This window comes from Lemur catta, chromosome 14, assembly GCF_020740605.2.
Source record: "Lemur catta isolate mLemCat1 chromosome 14, mLemCat1.pri, whole genome shotgun sequence".
NCBI classification, from domain to species: Eukaryota; Metazoa; Chordata; class Mammalia; order Primates; family Lemuridae; genus Lemur; species Lemur catta.
In genome coordinates this window covers 2,080,001-2,103,379 of record NC_059141.1, presented here as the reverse complement: position 1 = coordinate 2,103,379, position 23,379 = coordinate 2,080,001, and the positions used below count along the sequence as shown (strand labels likewise).

Genomic DNA, 23,379 nt, shown 5'->3' with positions numbered 1-23,379 from the left:
TGGACATGTCATTTGTGACTCATTCTTTTAATTCACCGTGCTAATCAACTGAACTGCCACAGCCTCCCAAGGTAATTGTGTCTTTATAGGAGTGGAGAGCAGCAGGCAGGGCCTGGATGGATGGGGCCCGCCTGCGGCCCCTCCCGGCGGGGCGGGGCGAGGGCCACTCTGGGTTGACTAATAGGGTCTGGCTCTGGACAATCTGGTGTTTCTCAGATCACTGTAAACAGATCATTTAGGCCTTTCGCAGAGTCCCTCCCAGCCCCTGGAGGGTGGCAGGCGGCCCCCTCCTCCGAGCACAGGTTCATTATCCCGTAGCCTGGCGGCCCCAAGCCAGCCTCACGCAGGGAGGTTAAATGTGAGGGTGTCCCACCGCCCCCAGGGCGGCGGACGCTGATGGGAACCAGACGCCCCAGGGACGGTGCCCACCTCCCAACATCCAGCGGGGCTGGCTCAGCTTTCAGCAGGGAGTGCGGTTCCCGGTGATTACCTCATTGTCCCCATCAATTTCGGGGCAATGCAAATCAGACAGAAGCTTCCAGGTCAGACAGGTTATGACCCCACCTTTCCTCCGCTCCCCTTACATCACCTTTGAAATGTATATTCCCCACGATGGCGGGTGTAGGGCAGGCAATAAATTAGCCACTAGCTCAGAAAGCTGAGCTCCCTGAAGAGCCCCACTGCAAACCCACTGGGGGGACATCTGGGCAGAAGAAACCCCACAGCCCTGGGGGGCAGGCCCTGCACTTGTGCCTGCGAAGCCCCGGCTGCCTTAGCGAGGACGCCGCGTCCACTGCAGAAGCGGGAGGTGGGCGTCTGGGCAGGCTGGGTGGTGGCTGGAACTAACTCAGGGGGATGCTGCTTACTGGGGCGAAGGAGAGGGGACACCCAGACATCTGGAGAGGACACCTCTGGCCAAGGAAGTCGTCCTACCTGAGCAGAGGGTCAGGGGCTGCAGAGAGAGCCGACCCCTCAAGCCCACTGGCCCCAGGGCAGTGAAGGCAAGGCCTGGGAGAGCTGGGCACTGGGGGACGCTGCCACTGCAGGCCTCTGCACGTGACACCTGCCAGCCAGTGCCAGGCCACCCCTCCCACCCTCCACACCGCGCTGTCTACACACGCTCAGCCCAGGGCCTGTCTCTGCAGCACTGGGCACGGCATCCTCAGCAGACAGCAGGCAAGGCAGGGAAGGAAGCTGCCATGTTTCTTCAAAAAAAAAAAAAAGTCTCACGCTAACAGCAGCCATGCAGACTTCCCCACGGAAAAGCCTGTGTGTGCAAAGATCTGAACTCGCGCGAGGATCCACTGAGGGCACTCGCCAGAGTCCAACCAGGATGGTCCCATGTGAGAACTGGGACTGATTCACCCACTGCCGTGCAGAGGCAGTCGGTCTTGCCACACGCAGATACGTGCTCACTTTGGTGCCACGAACTGGGACCACATGGCAGACGTGTGAGCCCATGCGGGAGCCCATCCCTGACATGTGCCCATTGCAGCACAGGTGCCATCGCACAGCTTGTGAGCAGATGACAAACGTCCCCACCTCCAAGGAGCTCAGGACTCTCCCAGCATTCCTGTGGACCCCGACGGAAGCTCGACCTGACCAACTTCCTACTGGAAGTGCCATTTACTGCCCACCATGGTTCAGACACCGCACGCTGGTCCTCACCAACACCCTCTGGGGAGCGCCCAGGGGAAGCGGGACTCAGGGGAGTGAGAAGCACGTGTCCAGCTCCCACAGCCAACACCCCGCAGAGCAGAGTGGGGTCTGTCTGCAAACCCCGAGTCTTTGCGCACAGGGCTCGCTGCCCCTACAGCCGGAGGTTTATGGGCCAGAGACTCAGGGACGTGGGAGTCCCACGGCTAACACGAGGGGTGTGTCGAAATGTGCACAGGTGTGGCTGCAGCTCACACACGAACACGGCCCATAGCAAGGGCGCCGGAGAGGCCCCCGGGCCCCCGGCGGGATTCCTACTTCTCGCCTCTCCCAGGGGCCTGGCACCCATGGTGGCTGGACTTCACTGCACAGCGAAAGCACTTACTTGCTGAAGTATATGTGTTTAAAAGACACCCCAATTTGACGCCTTGTGACTCGTCATTATTTTTTAATACACTGGGAACCGCAAAAACTGGAGGAGCTGTCCTCCCTCGATCTCTGGTCTTACAAGGGGGCCAAGAACGTCCAGGCCCCAGAAGTGGCTGTGAAGCCCCAGCAGCTTTCTGCTACGCCCCCTTCCCTGCGGTCTTTTGGCACTTCCGGGCCCCTGGTTCTTTGTGTGCCGGTGCCATGGGTTTGAAAGCAGCCCCTGGCGGGGGGCAGGTACCATCCCTCCCACCCTGGCCGTGTGGAGGGACAGCAGCCAGGCCCTGAGGACCCACCCAGGCGCACACCTGAGGCGACACCAGGCCTGTTGGTCAGCGGGCCACCGGAGGACTGACATTGTACCTTTCCTACTCACGCAGTCCTCCCTAAAAAGGGAAGAGGCTGAGTGACTTCCGATACCTCTTTTAACCTCCAAGTGGAAGAGACCCGACGTCCTCCATGTCACCCACTTGCCAGATGGAGGGAGGACCGCATCACTACAATCACCCTTCAGGAAGTGACAGCACGCTCCCAGTCCTGACTCCCACCGTGGACCCTGGGCCACCCAGGACCTCAGGTCTCGGTCACCCACTCACTCACACACAGGTTTGTGGCCACAAATATTTAACAAGTACCCGTCCCTTCACCTTCACTGGGTGCCAGCAGGTGCTGTCCATCCTTAAAAACACCTCTCAATGATCCTAGCACCTGGGAGGCTGTGGAGGGAGGATCGCTTGGTCAGGAGTTGGAAACCAGCCTGAGCAAGAGTGAGACCTGTCTCTACCAAAAACAGAAAAAAATTAGCCAGGTGCGGTGGCGCCTGTAGTCCCAGCTACTCGGGAGGCTGAGGCAGGAGGGTCGCTTGAGCCCAGGGGTTGGAGGTTACCATCAACTACGATGACACCACTGCATTCTAGCCAGGGCAACGAAGCAAGACTGTGCCTCAAAAACAAAACAAAAAAACTTCTTGACTGTCACAGCTTTTGGAGTTGGCTAAGATTAGAAATCAAAATGCAGACGTGCCTTGAGCTGAAGTTTATCTGTGGCGCTTCTCGAGAGCACTCTCAAAGGAGCCACGCTAACGAAGCACTCGTGTGGACAGAGGTCTCACAGGACACCGTGGAGACACCAAGCACAGCCCCTGCACGGGTCAGCCTTCCTACTGGCAGGAGTGTGCCCTGCACCCTCGACAAACGCAGATCTCCTTTAAGGAGACGTGTCAGGTAGGGTGTAAGACCCCAGGCTGGAGCAAGGCAGAGCGGGCTTACATCAAGTTTACTGGCTGCGTGGCCTGGGCTGGTGGCTTCATCACCTCGCTGAGCCTTTGCTTGTGTGACCGAGCTGTAGTAGTGTCACAGGGCAGAGGCACGGGGCCAGGCACACCGGCAACTGTGCCAATGGACGCTGGGGTTAGCATGGTTACTGACACCCCCCCCCCCACTGTTACAGGTGAGAAGGCTCAGGCCCACAGCCGGGGGTGGAGGATGCCCAGGGCCACCTGGCCGTGGGGGCTCCCCGTGTCCACGGCATCATGCACCATCTCAGACGAAGACGTGGAAACCACGCACCTGATTGATCTCAGCCCGTGGGCCAAGCAGCCTTGCCCATCCTCCCCACAGAGCCCCGCACCTGTCCCCACGGGCATAAGGTACCCTCACGAGCATCCCCAGTCGGGATGAGGCATCCCCACTTTCTCGTGGAAGTTGGAAATGTGGACTCACCGGTGTAGACAAAGCGGCCAGGAGCACCTTTGCAGAACTGCTTGGATTTGTAGGAGAGGGTGACTTCGACGACTCCAGGAATGTGCCGCGGCGGGGTCTGCACTCGGATGGCGTGGGGCGTTATCAGCTACAAAAACCACACGGTGAACAGGCGCTCAGCCGCGCTGGCCGTGAGAGGCGGACACTCGCCAGTTGGACATAATTACCAAAATGAACACAAATTGGACCATCGTCTCGAAGCTGTCACCCAGAGACTCGGGACCTACAGTGCTCCTTAAGACAAGCGTCTGCAAATGATCCTGGGTTTGAGCTTGCAGGAAAGGCCACAGGGCATCATTCATATGAAAATTGCCACCACATGTTTCCCCAGACCCGCTTCTAGTGATTCTGGCACTAATTGTTCCAGGGGACTGGGTGGGGGCCTCCAACCGCAGGTTTTCAACCCAAGGGTCGTGGGGCGGGGGCATCCTACGCCCACCACGGGAGACGCAGGCCAACCGCCCGTTAAAGGGGACCTGCCCCAGGGTGCCCCGTGTCGATACACTATGGACAGCTCATCCGAACCCCTCGCGCCAACAGCCGCTGTGCCTCACCTCGCTCCACACCAACATGGTGCCGAACACAACCTGGAGTCCGTCAAAGAAGTTGTCTCCGATTATGATCACGGTGGCGCCCCCGGTGGTCCAGCCTTCACTGGGACTGATGGCCTTGATGCAGGGCGTGGCTGCTCGCACAAGACAGAGAACGCGACTTAGAGCCCATCCCGCCGCCACACCGGGCCACCGGCCGCCGCAACGGGAGAGGCATGCAGCCGCTCCTCCAGGCGGCGTGCAAAGGGCAATCGTAGATCAGCATGTTGATGTGTTTAAAGCAAACTATTAAATGTTTTATAAAGCAAAGGCCGAGCTGCGGAATACTAGTGAGCAAGAAAAAAATGGCTTGAAATAGCAAATTATGTGTCAGGGCAAATATGACTATTACAAATGATTAAGCATCACACGCATGTGGCGTGTCGATTTATCTGCCTTGCCGTGCAGATCTAAGCAGAGTCAATCAAAAGGTTGTTGAAGGAGATGGAAGAGCAAACGCCCTGCATTTCGATTCCTCATAAGCAGCTAATTGGGTTGGGTTTTTTCATCCGCGAACTTTGCCTTTTGGTTCAAAACTTCATTTTCCTCTGTCACTCCACAATTACTACTTTTCACTTTTCATCAGGAAAAAAAAAATCAAAAGCACTATATTAATACTTTTGTCAAAGGTACACATTTTACATCTAACATTGTTTGTCGACAGGAATCCCCAGCCACTGGCCTGACCTCCCTTTGTCTCAGGAGCCCGCACATTTGCATGAGTTATTACGATGGCGCTGCACCCGCCAGGCGGCCCTGCTGGGGGCACGCAGACGGCAGAAGGACGGTGGGGGAGGGGCCCGGAGGCCACAGCCCGGGGAGCAGGGCAGGCGGGAGGCCCAGCAGGGCTCTCAGCAGCCCTGGGCAGGGAGGCCAGGCTGGGGCTGGAGGCTGCAGGCCTCGCGGAGGCCGGCTTTGTTCTGGGCTTTGATCAGCTCTTCCTTTACATGGTGCTGGTGGACCTCTGTAGCTGCCTTTGATGGCCTCCTGGACGCAGCTCCCCTGCAAAGGAGGTGCCCCTGCGACGCCCGCTTGCCCACCACGGTGAAAGGCTCTGGCCTCTCTCACCTGCAGGCGCCCTGCCCGGGCGGGGCACTGTCCTCAGGACCCGCAGGCCTGCTCTACCTTTTGGGCGAACTACAAAGAACAGGCTGTGTGGGCCCATGGGGCGGATGACTGTGCCCCGAGACATGCCAGGTCTCCCTGCTAATGTCTGGGCACAATCACACCCCGGGCCTCAGTCCTCCAAGAGAGCAGGGATCCCCACATCAAGCCCTGGGACACCGGGGTGCCTGTCCTCCTTGCTCCTGGCTTCGCTGGGGTGGGGGGTGGGTTGTGCAGATAAGCCGCAGCTTGAGGAACCTGACCCCAGGCCCTAGGGGCACTCGTCAGTCAGTTCAGTGCTCTTCCATCGCTCACGACAACCTCAGGGGATGTTTGTCCAAAAAAGTAGTCACTCAGCTTTGCTCAACAAGAAGTGGCTTAACCACGCCGCCCCAGCTCCCGGCTCCGCCCCGCACGGCTCCGAGCTGCAGACGGGAGCTCTCCAAAGGACATCTCGGGGCCTTACTAGGTTGTTCATCTTATTTGAGCCCCCGCGTAGCTCGGCTTCAGATAAATCATCTTTTTAGACTCTGGGTCAGAGCCGGTCGCACGTCTTCATAAGCGGGAGTCTTCCGGAAGCCTGCGTGCCGCGGTTTCCCTGACGGGTCAGAGGCAGCACCTTGCAGACTCTGTCTAGTTAATCACCATTAGCTATTGTTGTTTAGCACAGCGCCGACATGCCACCTTCCTTTGTTTGCTTTAATGTTGGACTAGCGGGGGTTATATTTGCTCATTCCACGCGCATCTCCCTCCGCAGCAGAGGCACAAAGCACACACTGGGAACCTGCCCTTAACTAGCGCTGTTGACTTCATGCTAATAAGTTCATACAAATTTTCATTTCTGAGGCTTCCGAATGACATTTGCTTTTCTTAATTGCATGGAGAGCATTTGAAAAGGATCAGCTCTCTAAAGACTGACAAGTCTCCTCCGAGGGGGTGACCTTCATCAGCACAGCCAATTATGGCAAATAATTCACAAAAAAAAAAATTACAGTAAACAAATTTACTTTGGAGGTGAGAAAAGAAAAAAAGAATCCAGGCTCTCCTGCGTGCACGAGAGATTGCTATCTGGCAGCTGTGGCCCAGTGGAAAGCCGCGTCACCTCGGAATGTGCGGCGCTGCTCCGCGGAAAGCAAGCCGGGCCTGCCCGGCCTCCTCGCCGCCGACAGCCATCTTCCTGCTGCCCGCATTTGCATGCATTTCAATGCACATACAGAGAGGGAACATGTGTTCAGTAGGAACCATAGCAAAATGAATTACACAGACAGCATTCGAGATCTAATGATATACGGTGCACAATACACTCAAGCAGATGACAGGAGCTGGCCCGGCAGCTGAAGATGGCAAAAGAGGAACAGAAACACGGTGGGGTGACAGAGCCCCCTGTCTCTTTCCCCGGCCAGGCCCCACTGTGCGGAGCACCCCGGAAGATGGATCCTGGCCTGTGAGCTCTCAGCGTGGCCCGGGGCCGCCAGGGTCCGGGAGGAGGCGGCGAGGTGTCTCCCCTGCGGGTCCGACATGCGCCAGCGTGACCTGCTTTTAACTCTGAGGATCCTCTCCGCCTACCTGGGAGCAGAGGCGCTCACTAAGGACACCTTCTGTGCCGCCCACGACCCTGCCAGCTTTCCCCTCCGGCCCACGTGGACGGGCTCGTCTTGGGGCCGGGGAGCCCAGTGGCTGGGGTGACTCCTCTTAGAAACCAGTGCCATTGACCAAAATATTTGGTTTTTCCTTTCTTTCTTTGGGGGGGTCTCTCCACCATACCCAGTATTCTATCAGTAAACAGCCTCCCAGTCCTGGCTGCTGTTAATCAGCGAGCTCTCTTGAGTAATATCACAGCATTGTCACCTTCCTCTGCATCCACAATACTGAGGCACTCAAACAGGCCTAATCTTGCCTCATGAAGACTTCTTTGTTCTGCCTGCTAAAATGTCTTGTAATTGTGCTTGGGATGTCCAGATGGCTGGCTGATACTCCAGCTGATAGGATTATACCTTTACCTCTCCTAGGGCCATCTGTTCGCTTTAACTCGCTAAAGCCCCGCAGCCTGGATTCGGTTGTCCTTATTGCATAAACCTAACCGCATTACGGCACTTGGCATGCAAATCGCCTCTGTGCTGCAGGCCGGGTGCTGGGCAGGGCTCGAGTGAGGTTTAAACAGGGCTAGAGTCGTTTATGAGGGGACAAGTGACAAGGAAAAAAAATTAAAGCCCGAGTTCTACTGTGCTGTGCTGGAAGGCAGAATGGCTGTTTTCCCTCACTCGTGTTCAGTACTGTAAATAATCTGCCTTGCTTTCTGTGAGCTCAAAGGACGCCGTGGCAGACATCCACAGCAGCAGCAGGGAGAATTCGTTTACTTGGAAACCATCAGCGAGTGTGTACACACTGCTGGTGAATATTAGATGATTGGATAATGAGGTGTTAGCTAGTCGAGGCTGCACGGAAGCGCCGGTCTGTGGTTTTGGGGGCACTTTCTCCTGAAAGAAGGTGGGGCCAACTCCAGGCCAGCCTCCCGCCCCGGTGATGTGCGCTGACCTCACCCGGCAGAAGGAGGCGAGTGGGCCTCAGAACGACACCGCCAGACCCAAAAAGAACTTCCTAAGGTCCCCTCTCCCAGGAAGTGACAGAGGCATGGCCCAGAGCTCTGTTGTTCTTTTTCTAGGGCACTTGATAACTGGGCATTAATTACAGAAAAGCAACATAGCCCTGCTCTTTACGACAAGTGCCTTTTGCTCGGGAGCCTGTTCGTGCTGGTCCTGGGAGGCCCCTACTTGCATTTTTAAATGAGTAGTCCCTGTCTAGGGCGGCGGGACAAGGTATTTCCCTCTCTTGCAAGAAAGCAACTGGTTTAAATGTTGATAAACTACTGAGAAACAAACACAAAAAAAATCCTGAGCAAGACAGCTTCTGCAAATAGCTTTTGATTAGTTAGTTGGGTTTTATCTCCAAGGTACCCACTAGTGGCCTTTATTTTTCTAAATGCTACATTTTCTGCTTACAGTCAAATGCTTTTCCATGCTACTTACAAAAATAAATACTTGTACTTTGCTCAGATCATAATAGCTCATTAGAAGAGGCTGATTTTGGACCCAGACTACAACCTAACACCAGAGGGCTGAGGAGGCCTCCTTGAACCTATCGCGTTGCACGCTCGCTCTCTGGGGACGCAGGGAACTGAGGGCCGGGGATTCAACCTTCTTAATTGTGAACCTCATTAGTGATGGTTGCTAAGCAAAATACACACCTACCTTCAGCGCAGAGGAAGGAGATAAACAATACGTCACAGACTCTAATGACTCTGGTGCTCAGGGCGACCTTTAATTATTATATTTTTGTTCTCTTATACCTTAGTCATTAATGTAGAAAAACAAATTAGTTTATTTTTGTGGACCACAGCAGATTCACAAATTATCTTCCCGTTTTTGTATCTGAATCGTATTTCATTCTGAAAACCTGCACACGCTTCATTCACTTCCCTGCCTGTGTCCGTCTGCCTCGTGTGTGACTCTTGGATGTGGGGCCCCAGGATAGAAGAATTGTCTTAAAACCACGTAGTTCTGTGGGCTCTTTGCTCTAAAGGATTTAATCGTGCTGTTTTGTTCACAATTCACTTTTTTAAAAAGTACTCACATGGCTTTCTCAACAATTCACATTGGCCAGAATCTCATGGTTATTATGAGATGGTTAATGGAAGAAATGATCTTATTTTAAAGGGGGTGTGCTTAATTGTGGGTACTGCACCTACGCCAGAAGGGGCTGGTATGAGGCCCACTGTGTCTGCATCTTTCTAAGTTCCAACTCGACGTCCAAGAACACCTCCCCCTATGGTCCACTCTTACAGACACTCTTCTCTTTGAACAAGCAAAACGAGAAGTCGATCGATTGGAAGCATTTAGTTTTCAAAAAAACATTTTATGATGACTTTTTACCTCACCCCCTCCCCCACTCTCAAACACACGTGCGCACACACACATGCACACACCACACACAAGTGCACACGTGCACACACATGCACACACCACACACAAGTGCACACGTGCACACATGCACACACACACATGCACACACCACACACACGCACACGCACACATGCATGCACCACACACGCACTCCAACCAGGGACAGGACGTGGTCCTGGCAGCCCCTTCTAAGCTGGTTGGACCAGGTTGTGACCACCCACTGGAACACACAAGGCACCTGGGGACGGGCGGCTACATGGGTTCCGACAAGCCAACGTAAAACTGAATGAATTAGAATTGCGAGAAAAGCTATAAGTGAAAGAAAGCTCAGAAACAAACAAACCAGTTGCATGAAGGCCGTGGCAGGCGAGGTGTGCACCGGGCAGGGCTAAGGGAGCGGAGGAGGACAGGGCGCAAGGCCCTGTCCCTCTCCGCCGTGGGGACGCTCCCTCGTCCCGCCTGGGCTTGGCAGGGCTGACCGGGCGGGCCTGGCGTGAGCAACTCCACAGGAATGGACATAAAGGATGGTGCAAAGAAAAAGAAGCATCGCAAATAAAAAAAGACATGTAACATGTGCCTACCATTTTCCAGATAAGAAGGGGCCGTACCTTCTGACGGGTCTAGGCGGCGGGCCCGCCTCCCGTGTTTGGAATTGTTGTGCACAAACATGTTGTCTGACACGGCCAGCACGTGGCCGTCCACGTTGACCGTTGTCGATACAACAACCTGCAAAGACGAAGTGGATTTGAAAATGGAGTTGGCAGAGGAAAAGCCCAGCCACCCGTGAGGCACGGCGCCACGGCGTCACAGCGCAGAAGGAAACTTCTCTTGTTCCTGGAAATTCTCCACTAGCTGATTTGCATTCACAGCTTTTTTGGCTAATGGGGGTGGGTGGGTTGTTTTGTTTTGTTTTGACTCAAGATTGCTTCTCTTCAAAACCTGCTCCACTAATTACAGTTTAATCTCCTATTATGCTAACAAGTGAATTCAATTCAGAGAAATATTCTTCTAGCCATTAGCTTCAGAAATACCCCTCTAGCCACTCATTTTAAAGAGGCTGCTTTGATTGATCTGTTCACATATTGATTAGATAGTTTATCTAATTAAAATTAGTTCACTTGAGACCGTCATTCCTTGAAGAGCTGGGAGCATTCCTAGTTGCCAAAAAAAGGCTTCACAGATGAGGAACATTCCTGCTACCCACATTTAACCAGCAAGTGATCCTGGGGTCAATTCTACAATTACACTGAATGTCTGGTAATGAACTTTTTTGCATCTGAAAAGACCAAGTTGAGTATGAACAGTGGAAATGTTTCTCAAGTTCACTGCGGAGGGTGGCAAGGACCCTGCTGTGCCAGGGAATGCCCGTTCTGTCAGAATGAAAGGCTCCCACGCGAGGGCCTGGGCTCGGAGGATGGCCAGAGAGAGGGGCTCGATCAGGCCTCCTTACGTGCACCATCGGCTGCTCCTGGTGGAGGCAGAGAAGGAACACGCCACCCCGAGCCGCCTGGCTGGCTTCCCCGGTGAGCCGTGACAAGCATCCCGGAAAAGGGCCCTTTGTGGACCCAGAAAACAGGAAATGACAACCTGGCCTTAGGATCTCTGGCCCAGAGGTGGCCCACGTGGTGTATTAATTCCAGACTAGCTGAGTGGCAAAGCTCTGAGCCCAGGTTTAACCTGGGTCTTGCCATGGGATTCCCGGGACATGAGCCAGGACTTGGCGTGCAGGAAGGGTGGCTCTGTGCCACGGGTTGGTCTGGGCGGACTGGGCCAGGTCTGCGGGTCAGCACCAGCCCAGAGAACTGCGCCCTGCAGAGAACTGGACAGCAGGGCAGTGGGGAGCCAGAAGGGCTCCCCGCAAGGTGCGGACAAGCTAAAACAGCACGCCGTGTACGATGAACTGTTAGAAGCCAAGGCCACAGCGGGCCCTGGTGAATGCTATGTGCCCACGTTGCTCACCAGAGGTAAGGAACACGCCCACCCACCGCCGCGGGAGGTCGGTGATGGGGGACCTTGCGGGAGGGGAGGTTTTCATGCTGCTTGTGAAATTTTTCGGTGAACCTAAAGCTGTTCTAAGAAAAATAAAGCCTATTAATGAAATAAATTAACTAATAAAAGATGAATAGAAGTTATTAAAAATAAACAAATAGTATTTTAAGGTGTTTTTAAAGAGCCAAAGCTACATACTTACATGTGAATACATGTGACTGACTGATTACTTTTTTTAAACCTCAAGCCCCACAAGAAGATTATGAAGCAGGGGTGGGACCGGTCGCATCCTCCCTCGCAAAGCTCCCTCCTCGGGCAGCTCCCTGACAATTCTCTTCCCCATGGGCATGGCCAAGATTGCTGACGTTTCGACAACATCAGGCCACACTGAACCCTGAAATGCCGTCAGTGGTGCCACGGTGACCCCAGGTCCCGTTTCAGGTATCGCAGCATCCTCTGACCACGCCCACTGGCATTGTCCTTTGGATCCCTGGTGGGAGGTGGCTTTGGTGCCACCAGTGGGCTGGCAGCCTGTGCCTGGAGACCAGGGGCTGCTCCTGTTCACCAAAGTGCCTCCTGGTGGTCTGGCCCCACCCTGAGAGTGCAGGGAACAGGTCACCTGAGTGTGACGCTAAGACATGTGATGCATATGGAGGCACAGGCATGACCCTTTTTAAGTTCCTAAACCATGATATGTTTAAGAAAAACACGAAAAGGCAGAAATAGACATTAAAATTTTTAAAAAGACAGTCTTTGCTCTGTCATCTATATATAGGTCAGTCGCCAAGGGAAAAGAGCCGCGTTGAGCAGAGGAAGCAGAGAAGCTGTGTCCTGTTCCTCGCCCGGCCAGGCCCGCAGTCACCTACAGAAAGGTGCCGTGGTTGTGAAACCAGCCGAGAACATCGTGTAAGCCCTGACACACTCTTAAATCCAGTTAAACCTTCTGAGAGGCAGGGAGATTAGCTAAAGAGACCAGGAGAAGTCCTTCTAGTAACTACGGGCTCCTCGGTCGACCAGGAGATCACTTGTGACGGATGCTGCCTTCGGGCATCAGGACAAAGGACGTGGCCCCGTGGCCCAGGGCGACCTCCAGTCTGCTTGGACCGATCAATATCACCAGTGCCCCGTGAAGCCTTGTGCATGAAAGATGGACGCAGGCCCAGCTGTGTGCAGGAAACGCCGGCCCCAGCTACCAGGCGCTACTGCGGGCCGGCCTGCCCTCTCTGCAGGGCAGCCTAGGCATGCAGACAGATGTCTGCCACGCATTTCGCCAAACGCCTGAAGCGGAGGTTAAATTTCTAAAAAACATTTTGAGCAACTTGATGGAAAAATCACCTAAGTCCCGAGCAGGAATCATTTGGTCCTTGGATCATTCATCCAATCCAGCAGCCGTTGCTATCGGCCGCCAAACCCTTCCCTGGTTGGTAGGTACCAGCAGCAGCTTTGTGTCCCAGCACAGAATAGTTTTACAATTAAAACCAAAAAAGTTATCCATCAGGTATGCAGAGCGCCTTTTACCCTGTAGTCTCCCCCTAATCCTTCACAAAAGCAAGGAAACTACGACCCCTTATCATAATCTGTCCCTGTACCCAAGCAGCTCGCTCCCTCTCTCCTCCAGACAAAATCCTCTGAGGCAAACTGGGGCCAGACTTAGCCTGGGCCCAGGAACAGACTAGCGACTAGGCGTGGAATTAAGGAAATAAGAACATGTTAAACCTCAGGGGAAGCTAGGGGTAGGAAAATGGTCTGGAATTTGCAGAGGCCTGTATTAAGCAGGTGCAGAACTTTAGGAGCAGAGCCCACGGTCCTGAGTTTGCCCAAAAGGCTGCATTACGGCTCATCCCACAGAACTTCGGCCTGGCCACGTCTGCAAAGCCCATCTCAGTCTGTTGTGGGCCATGGCTAGGCTTGACGAATCTGGCATACCGGAGATACCACATCGTCTCAAAAGCATTTTATTTATGTATTTTAACAAATGAACCAATTCCAGTTTGCTCCCAGGTCCTTAAAGAAGTAAGGATTACCTCCTGCACAACTGCAAAACCAGAAAGTTTCATGTGAAAAGTCAGGGCGGTCTGTGTGTCTTTGCGAAACTGATACCTGAAATCGCCGCATATCTCGAGGGTTGCCTGCATTCTTCAAACAGTTCTGATTGCACTTGAGGAAAAACTTTAGAAAGAATCTATAAAAATACAAAGAAAGGGATATTTGTTAGGGTCATCAGACAAAAGACACAAACTCTTCAAAAGACACTCTAGCCGGGGAACAGTGGAGACAGCCCACAACTCCCGCCATCTGCCCGTAGGGTCGATGTGGAGAAGAGACTGGGGGTGGGGGCAAGGAGGGCCCCGGGTCTCCGGCCACAGGTGAGGCAGTGACTTGCACCTGTCTTGACGTGACAGACTTCCAAGCTTTGTAACAGCAGCAACTGCGACTCCCAGCTTGGCCGTGGCTTGCTTGGATCTTTGCAGGACAGCCCACTAACCACTGCGGGAAATACCCACCCCGGACAGGCTGCCAGCTCAGCCAGTAAAAATGCAGGGTGCCTCGTTAAATTTGGGTTTCAGATAAGCAACAAATAATTTTCTAATACAGGTACGTCCCAAAGCCTATCTACACTAAAAAATAGTTGTTTGCCCGAAATTGAAATTTTGCTGGTCATGCTATGTTTCACCTGGCAGCCTAGCTCCAGAAGATACCCACGCACTTTTAAACATGGATTTTAAAAGTTGCAATAGGTACATCTCTTAAGAAAAGGGAGGACTGGGGGTGGACAGAGTATTGTTTCAGGAGCTGCAATGGTTTCTGTGAAGGGTCTCCACGTGTTTTTGAGGGAATAACCAACGATTCTTGACGAGGTGGTGAAACCTTTGCTAGGGCAGAGAGCAGAGGGCAGCAGGGTTGGGAGGCGAGGCCGGCCCGGAGCGCCATTTCCACTTCCCGTCAAGCCCCGCCCTTGCGTTTTGTGGCACCAGGATTCGGGGGTCCTGACAGCGTGCTGAGAGGCTGTGACAGAAACGTTATCATGCTGTCCTTCCCATTACTGCGTGCTCCACTGTCTACTCTCTCCAGGCATCTAAGCATCCTGTCCAGCAAGGTCATAAACAAAACTCTTCCTCCACTCACCCCCAAAATGTCATCCGTCCTACTGGGTGATTATTCATTGTTTAGGATGTTTCACCTGATTTCCTTAAATTCAATCTCGTGTTCCAGGTTCCTCATTGGCAATTACGGTCACGGAAAATAAAAAGACACAGTAGACTAAGATATATCTCTAACTGCATTCCCAACATCTCCTGGATGACTTTTTACCACGGCAGAAGAAAATACAATTGATGGGGGAAAGAATGTGGCCCCTTAATTGAATTTTTGTACATGCCACGAGGCCTCACTATTTTAGGCCAGAATTTGCATCTTTTATTAACTCACCTCACCTATACACTTAGCTCACAATGCCTCTTAACACCATCTGCCGTCAGCGTACAGTAAGTCACTTGATATTCCACCCACCAATTTTTCCTAACAGCCACTGTGCAATTAAACTCCACACGTTCCGCGGCGAGGTAAATTAGGCACACCTGCGGCCACCCTGCATCTCAACTGCATCAGAAAGGGCCTAACAAGGTGAGGGCGCCACAAACTTATCGTCCTGTCAGGCAATTAGGTTTTCACTTCGGGGACAGCCACACCGTGCAATTATGCCACACATTACCACCCGGCTAATCTTTGGAGCAGGCGCGGCCGGGGAGGCAGCCCATCTACAGATGTACCTGTGCAGAGCCGGCCACGGGAGCTTTGTTTGTGATACGAATGATTTTTTCCTCCTATAGAGGAGGCTTCTTTAAATTCCTCGATGTCTTTTTAGCCAGTTCAGCCTTCTACTTCCAAGAGAGCAGAGCAGGTTTTGAAGACATCTGCCCTTGCATTGCCATGATGAGCTGATTTTGGCATTCCTGGGCCTTAACAATCGTCAACTGCAGAAATTAGCAGGACAAAGTTGGGTGCTGGGCCCCAGGAACATACTGAGCATGCGTGGGGTGGACTCTGGAGAAGGTGCAGGTACATACATGCACACACGCGTGCACAAGCACACACACACAATTTTGGATATGGCGATGATGGTTTCTGCTTCTATCTGAAGTATCTAAAAAGCACGGTGAGTCCTTAAGAGCTGTGGTGCACAACCCTAGCAAGCAGGACACTTGTAAGCACACAGGTCCCCAAAACACAAAGCAAGCACAGTAGTCAGCTGACCCCCTGCCAGGTTATCAGGACACCTGTGGGGACAGATAGCAAGGAGGCCTCAGCAGGGAGAAGAGGAGCTCTCACTCACTTTTCGCCCGTTTTGGTTATGTTTAGCTCAAGGACCCAGGTGAGTCTTCGCCAGGTGGACGCACAGCACAGCCCGTGCGCACCTGCCGGTGATGTGTACATGACACGTGAGCAGGCGTGTGCTCCAGCCAGCAAGTGTCAGTGAACGCACTGTGACAATGCTTGGGGGGGGGGGCAAAACACCCGAATGCCCAACATGTGGAGTCAAACGGTAATTCTCAGCCTTTACTCAATTACCCTTTAATTGGCTTTTTCCTAAGAAATATCTGACAACCACTTTACATATCTCACTTCTAGAGTCTGGTACACAAAGAATTTAATACTCTTGTTATGAAAGGAAAAATCTTTCCTATGTCAGAAAATCTTTGGCTTTAGCACCAATAAATTCTTTATTACTGCTAAACACAGACTTGCTGCTCGATCGCAAAGAGGCGATAAAAATTCTAACCTGTCATTAGTACATTACGCTTAATTGTGTACAGTGTGTTTCCGTTGCATCTGTTGGCCCGTCACCAAAATGACCATTATGTGCACTAATTCCCTGACCCTGTCTTTATTTCCCTAAAGAGTCATCATCTTTCACAGTAGGTACCAGAGTAAATCAAGCTTGAAATATGGGCTTTATTTACTTGTTTCTCCCAGGCAGAGGGGAAGAGAGCAGGGAAAGACAAACTGCTACACGTCAGTGGCTGCTCCCCAGCAATAGTCTACTTGGAAACCGCTTCTAAAATCCTGGGAAGTTCTCAGGAGCCATTAGAAGGGGAGAGGTGTGATCTTATTACTTGTGAAACGAGGTTTCTTTCTCGCAGCGTGCAGGGTCAGAACAGCGCCGTGTGGGCGGCCGTGGCTCATCCTTGGAGGGACGGGATCCAGGAGGCTCCTCTAACTCCTGAGGACCCTGCAGAGATGGACCAAGGGGGCACGGTCGGCCCCCGGGAAGATGGAGTCGGAGCAACACCTGTGCTTGGCCCCCCGATGTCTTGAGTTTAAGCCAGAACCGCCAAGACCCTCACTCCTGTTGGGACGATTCTCCAACTGCTGCAAATGCAGTATGGCCACTGCTACTCCCAGTGAAGAAGGTTAGAAGTTTGGTCTCGATCACGTTTACGTCAGAGTCCCACCAAGCCGCCCTAGCGCCAACGCCAGCGCAAAGCGTTGGAATGAGGACACTTTAAACTGGGCTAAAGCAGATAATGGGAACAACCATTTTCATTAGAGCCCGGTCTAGGTATCTCACAATAAGGGGCAAAGCCCCACCGCAGTAACTAATTTCAAAGTCTGCTCCATTTCTGTGTGTTTAAGCTATGAATTAGTTCATTTATATTTACTTTTATGAAGCTGATTAACCAGAGCTTCTCTATCTGATGAAAATCATTTTAATTGTAGTGTTAGGCTCCTGTGTAATATCCATTACAGTATGAACTGTTTAAATTCTACATGGGTATTGTGTAAATTGGTCCTTTGTGAGCTAGCAGGCAATTAGGACCAAACAGCTCTCCTTTAAACGGCTACAGAACTTTGTGGTGTTGTTCAGGACAATCAGAAACAAAGGAGGCTGTTTAATTGTAATTTAATGGAATATCAAGGAGTCCGTGGCATTAGACGCTGGCAACAGAGAGCAGGAGAGAAAAATTAACTGCAATTATGTTTGATTAAAGCTATCCTTCTCAATAATCAGCGGTCCTGACAGGCCATGGGGCTCTAGTGGGTTCCAGGATGGCAAAAGGTGTTGAGCAATATTAGGGCCAATAAAGGGGATATTAGCATAGCTAATTACAGCCCTGCAAAACCTGCAAAGGGGGCCTCTGTGTATTGTAATGTGTGAAATAATTGGCCAAGGCCGTTATCAATTACATAAGGAATGAATTTGGTTTGTCAGAGAAAAGCTGATGAGATGCACTTCATCTGACACCATCCCGTCCCTCGTCCCTCGCGGTTCCAGTCGCTAAGAACTCACCCACCTCTACCCAAAGCTGCACTCACAGAGGCCGTACCCCTGATAAGCTCACCCCGCCAGCAAGTGTCAGGTAATTAATACAGCGCCTCCTCCCGCCTCTCCTGCCACTGTTGTCTTCACCTAACTGAAGCCACTAATCACGCAATAATGATTTCTTTCCCTCTGGTCAAAGAGGAAATAGATCGTCTCCTCAGAAATGCGGTGGGCTTGGCGGGTGCACCCCCATGATTGAGGAGAAAACGGAAACTTCGAGCCGTTTCAGCACGCGCCCCTCAGACGTGGTGATCACGTGTCTGAAATGACCTACTTCCCCGCATCTCGGGACCACACAGGGATGTGTTCAGTCGTCGAGTTTCAGACCGTTGCAGGGCTCGGTTTTGCCGGGCTGGGACACTGAGCCACGGCACACCGGAAGGCGCGACCCTGACTGGCCCTGTGACAAGACACCTCGTGAAGCCGAGCTGTGACTCCGAGGTGCTCGCCCGCCTCTGCCGGAGGTTGAGCGGCCACACTCCAAGGAGAGAGTGCTGGCTTCCAACAGACCCTCCCGCACCCAAACCCCAGCCTTGGTCCTTCTGGCCCTCAATTATGGGTAACATAGGACAGCAGGGTCCCGAATGAAAAATACTGGGGTCCTTCCTGGGAGGGGGCTCGGTTTCAGTTTTAAGGCTGAGCTGCTAATAACCAGCAAACCTCCGTGTCATCAACCAAACCCCAAAGCGTCCGTGTGCCGACATGGTGGGGACAGCTTCTGGACGCTCCCGGGGGGCTTCAGAGAGCCCGGCTCTGGGTCAAGGCCCCCGTTTTTAGTGACTGCTATTTAAATACCTTGACAAGAGAACGTGAGTTCTGAAAACCAGTCTGGAAATGCAGTTTTGAAAGTCGCCAGCCATTGGTGCGAGGCAGAAAGGGAGAACTGCTTTAGTGGGTGCGGGGTTTCCTTTGGGGGTGACGGAAATGTTTGCAACTGCAGAGTGGGGATTGGTTGTGCAACCTTGGGAATGGACTCAACACCACCTGAACTGTCCACTTTAAATGTTTCATGTCATGTTATGGCAGTATCACTTCAGTTAACAAAAACAGTCCCTGCCCCAAACAAATAAGAACACAACAGTGGCGCCAGGAACCCAGGCTCTCTGGGGCGTGGGTGGCTGCAGCCCTCACTGAGCCACTGAAATGAAATAGTTAAGAGTCAAATTAAAAGATAGAGCCTTTAAGAGACTTTTCCCTGACTGATAAGAGTGGCCAGTGGAGTGCTTCCTCGAGGTCCCTGCTAATTACTGGGGAGTCCCTGAAAGCAGTGGCCGCAGCTGTGCTGTGAGCGCGCCCGGCCATCAGCCGCCGGAGTATTGATTACTGAGCAATTCTAGCCAATCGGGTTTGGGCGCTTCAGAGACAATGTGCTTCCCTCACAAAACCTGTAATGAGCAGTTCGTACACAAGACTACACTCTGCTGACATCAGATCTGTGCACTAAGATAGTACACAGGTCAATACACATTGGATTTCCAAAATGCGAGGGTCTTAATGTCAGGCCTCTCTTTTTCTCTCACTCCTGCCATTAGCTATTACTGGGCTCACGTTCTTTAATGCCATACAGGAGAAAAAATCTGCTCCATTAGTCTGATTTATTCTTCAAATATGCCATGACAAATTGCTTTAACACCAGACTTATTAAATTCTTGTACATTTTAAGTTATGGGTCTCATATACTTGTAGTGCCTACATGACGTCATAAAGAAGGGGGCAGAGGGCGACGGGACCGGGTTTACAGCTGCGCCCAGATGTCCTCTGGTGGGCCCCCTCCCCGGGCCAGAGGTCTGGGCTGCCCGACTCCCTGCCTGGAGTGCCCGGACTCCACGTGCGGCATCCCCCCCGCCCCGGCACACACGCCACCCTGCATGTAAACGTAGATGTGTGAGGATTTGGAAATATCCGCGGCTTGACTCGCAGTTCAACAATGACTGGCCTTTGTCTGGGGAATCTCGCTTTACTGTAGCAGAGCCCGTCTCTGGTGGACAGGAGCTATTTTACTTCCCTCTGCTGTAGTAACCACACCGCATTAACAATATTTGTACTACAATCGCCAAGGGACCCACTTCCCAGATTCTATCACTTCTTTATCTCCTGACAAATACCTCACTATCGAACATTATTAGGTTTAGAAAATTAACCCTTCACAGTCTGGAGCCACACTAGGCCCCACCGTCCCTCCAAAGAGCCTTATCGCTAAATTTCTGCTATAATGGTTTTTCTTTCCATCACAATTTCAGCAGCAGCTGTCAAGTGGCACTTATAGATACCACGATCTTGTACTTTTGCAATGATTCTCATTAAAATGATGCCAGAGAGATCTGATGGGCTGTAATGGCTTTGCCGGCCAGGTCAACTTCCACTTCCAGCACAGATCCCGCTGAGTCCTCCGCGTGGAGAAATGTGTGCGACTCGGATTAAACTTTTCCTGGTGGTTTTCATGTGCTCCGATAAGTAAAATGCAGGCAGACACTCCAAAAGCAAATACATCCCAGAGTTACATGCTTTGTCAGTTACCTAGTCGGTGCGCTGTCAGTATTCTAGTTAGTATTTTCTGTAACTGTTCCTGATATTTCATGATAGTTTTGATAAGGTTATCTGTTTAAAAGAAGTCAACTGCACAACACAAAAGAAATGTGAAGTGCGCTATATTTACACCAGGGCTCTGTTTCAAGTGCCTATCTTTCTTCCCCCTTTCCCGATTTCTCTATTTCTAATGGGCAGCGCAGCACTGACATTATTTCCCCGGCAGACCACGCGCCCTGTCAATCAGTCTGTATTTTGTCTTTCGCTGCGGGCTCATTAAAACAGCTTCCTCACTCCCTCTGGACACTGTTCTATTTGCCAGCTCTGATCACGAAGCTCCTTATTTAAGAAAAATGCCAGCATCACTTGGCTCACATCAGACGCACCCCTGACTTGTTGCCAGCTCCAGGGGAGACGTTCGCAGGTTGTGCACAGATTAAGTGCCCGCGCTTATCCGAACTTAGGGTTTCAAATCTCTCCTGCCGTATGTGTGCGTGTTTTTAGGGATCTAAGATCACACGAGCTCTTTTCTTGCCATTCTGGTTTCCGTTGGCTACAGAGATCATTCCCAAAACAAACTCGAGGGTGAGTTTTCTGATCCTGTTTTGTTTTTTTCCAATTTCTAAGTGGGAAAGATCTTGTTCCTCGTCTTCTACTCGGATGTACATTTCCCCCCATCCACGCCAGCTTGCTTAATTAAGAACGATCATCTTTGTAGGCTGAATTATTAATAAAAAATCACATTTCGAATCAAGCCTGTGCATGCACGGAGGACACCAGTGTGGAACCTGCCTATGTGGCTCTGGAGCCTTTTAGGTCCTGATTAAAAACTTATTAAAACATTATAAATGATTAATGGGAGCACAGCTCTGAGTGGCAATTATTAGTTTTAATGCAGGTAATGCAGCTTAATGAGGGGGCACATGTGTGCAAAGCCTTAACTTCATTACTCCTGCGTGTCAACATATACAAGAGAAATGTGTGTACAGGTCATCTATTACTTGGAAGAGCACTGAGCCCTCTCTCTTCACCTCCCTTTGTTGATGAGCGGGGAGCCATAAATTAATCCCTTTCTGTGGCTCGGGGAAGAGCCAAGGTGTTAAAATCGTGGTAAACCCTGCTCAGCTCCCCACGCCACCGGGCAGCTCCGTGTTGGAACATTTCACAGATTCCCCTTCCACAGCTCCTGGTACGTGGGAATTTTTCACTGGGATTTTTGCAGGTGACCACTGTCTGCACCAGAAACAAGAGCTGCCCACATTCAGAGCTGAGTGGGCTTCTTTCCCTTCCAGTTTTAAAAGGTCTGCAGGGGAGCTCAGCTCCAGCCTGCCGGCGCCTAATTCGTGTGAACATGGTTTTCCGAAATCTTCAGACGTGATCCCCATGTCCTTCATTCTAACTGCTCATCTCCCGTCATGAGGGGTGCGGGGAGCGTGAGTGTGAGGGACAGAAGGTCCCGGTGCAGAAGGAGTCCTGCGCTGGCTGCAGAAACAGAAGGAAACACCCGTCGGCACCCGGCTGCGGCGCGGGGAGGGCAGGCTGAGCACAGGCCCGGCAGAGCGGGCGGTGAACAGCTGCATTTAGGATGCCGAGACTGGGAAGCCCGGAGTGGCTCCTCGGCCCACAAAGAAGCCCTTACAAGTTGCCAGCCACACCTGAGACCCTCAGCCCCGGGCCCGCCACAGCCCACAGCTGGGCAGCAGGCTCCTCAGCCCAACTTCGCACGTCACCTTTTATTTTCTGTTTTTGTGACAGGCAGCTTGATCCAGGCTGATCTGCACTATCTGTTTGAAGAGTATTCAGGACTATTTGCATCATTTTATCGCTAATGTATAATATATGGCTCTAAAGTGAGCCCAAGCGCTGTCTTGTTACCGAGCATAGAAAAGTAAGGGCAATAAAGATGCATTAGTTCTCCCAAGCGCAGCGGCTATAATGCAAGCAGGAAAGGTTGCTGCTTGGAGTTAAGAGGCAACCTTTCTGCCTGGCTAAGACAATGGAAGAGTAAAGAAAATGTCAAATCAAGAAAAGCTGGATTTAGAGATGAGGCAGCCCAGGATGACGTTGGTGCCATATTTTGTGAGACTATAATGCTGTTGGCAGCAAAGATCCGTGTTTCTGATTCATCTAAGGCCGCGTGGCAAAGCTTTGTCAGTCTGTGCAAGGTATAAATAATTCAGGGTGAGAGATGGCAATTACAGGGCCCTGCACAACCAAAATGAATATTTTATGAGGACTAAAACTGCTCTGGAATGAATCATGCACATGGAGTCACACACATGGTGAGTGGGCTCCCACACGCCAGCCCCGAGAAGAGGGGCGCCGAGGCCCTCATCTCCTTTCGGAGCGTGGACTGTAAACCTTGATGGTACCGAGCACACACAGGACGGGCCGCCAACGCCGCCGCCCCCGCGCGGTGACGATGCTCCGGCCCCAAACACCCAGCAGGGAAGCACCGGGACCCCGCAGGACGCTCTTGGCCGACACACCCCACAAGTTTGGTTTCAGACGACCGGTTCTGAATCAGCATCCCGGGTTTGCTTATTATTTCAATTGTTCAAACCGTGGGTAGGTGGAAGCCGGGAACCTGCTCTTCGTGAGGAAATGGTCTGAGCTCTGGCACAGGGGACAGAACAGTTTTGTTGTCCTCGATGAAATTTAAGTGCGCCAAGGAAGGAGCGGCCACGTGCGTCAGTCTCACACCCCTCGGCGTGATTTTTCATTTTCCTTTCAGCGAGAAGCACATGCTCTGGCTCTTCCTCCGTCTTCCGGCCTGAATCTTACAGGGTCCAAGTCAACTGACGGAAGGGCCGACACAGCGGCTTTTTTAGGTCCTTAACATCCAAACGCTCACGTCGAAGTTGCTTTCCCCACTTTGGAAATCAGTACGCTCCTAATGGAGGCAGCATTTAAAGAGGTCGTTGAGGGCTGAAAGGAGGGTTTCATCTGTTACATTTCCTCCGAAAATGCTCCTGGTGAATCGCTAGAACAAACAACAACATTGTTCGCGGGGCCGGGGAGGCCCAGGCCCACTGGTGAATGGCCAT

General features: G+C 52.1%; 1 protein-coding gene across 1 annotated transcript in view; it reads right to left on the bottom strand.

The window, feature by feature from the left end:
* The window catches only part of EBF3 (EBF transcription factor 3), a 116,493-nt gene that overhangs the window by 23,900 nt on the left and 69,214 nt on the right, over window positions 1–23,379 (bottom strand). Inside the window, exons 7-10 of the mRNA XM_045567989.1 lie at window positions 13,585–13,666; window positions 10,104–10,221; window positions 4,397–4,527; window positions 3,804–3,930 (exon numbers count right to left, since the gene is read on the bottom strand). Of these exons, the coding sequence (XP_045423945.1) occupies window positions 3,804–3,930; window positions 4,397–4,527; window positions 10,104–10,221; window positions 13,585–13,666 (458 nt within the window). The remainder of the gene's footprint in view (window positions 1–3,803; window positions 3,931–4,396; window positions 4,528–10,103; window positions 10,222–13,584; window positions 13,667–23,379) is intronic.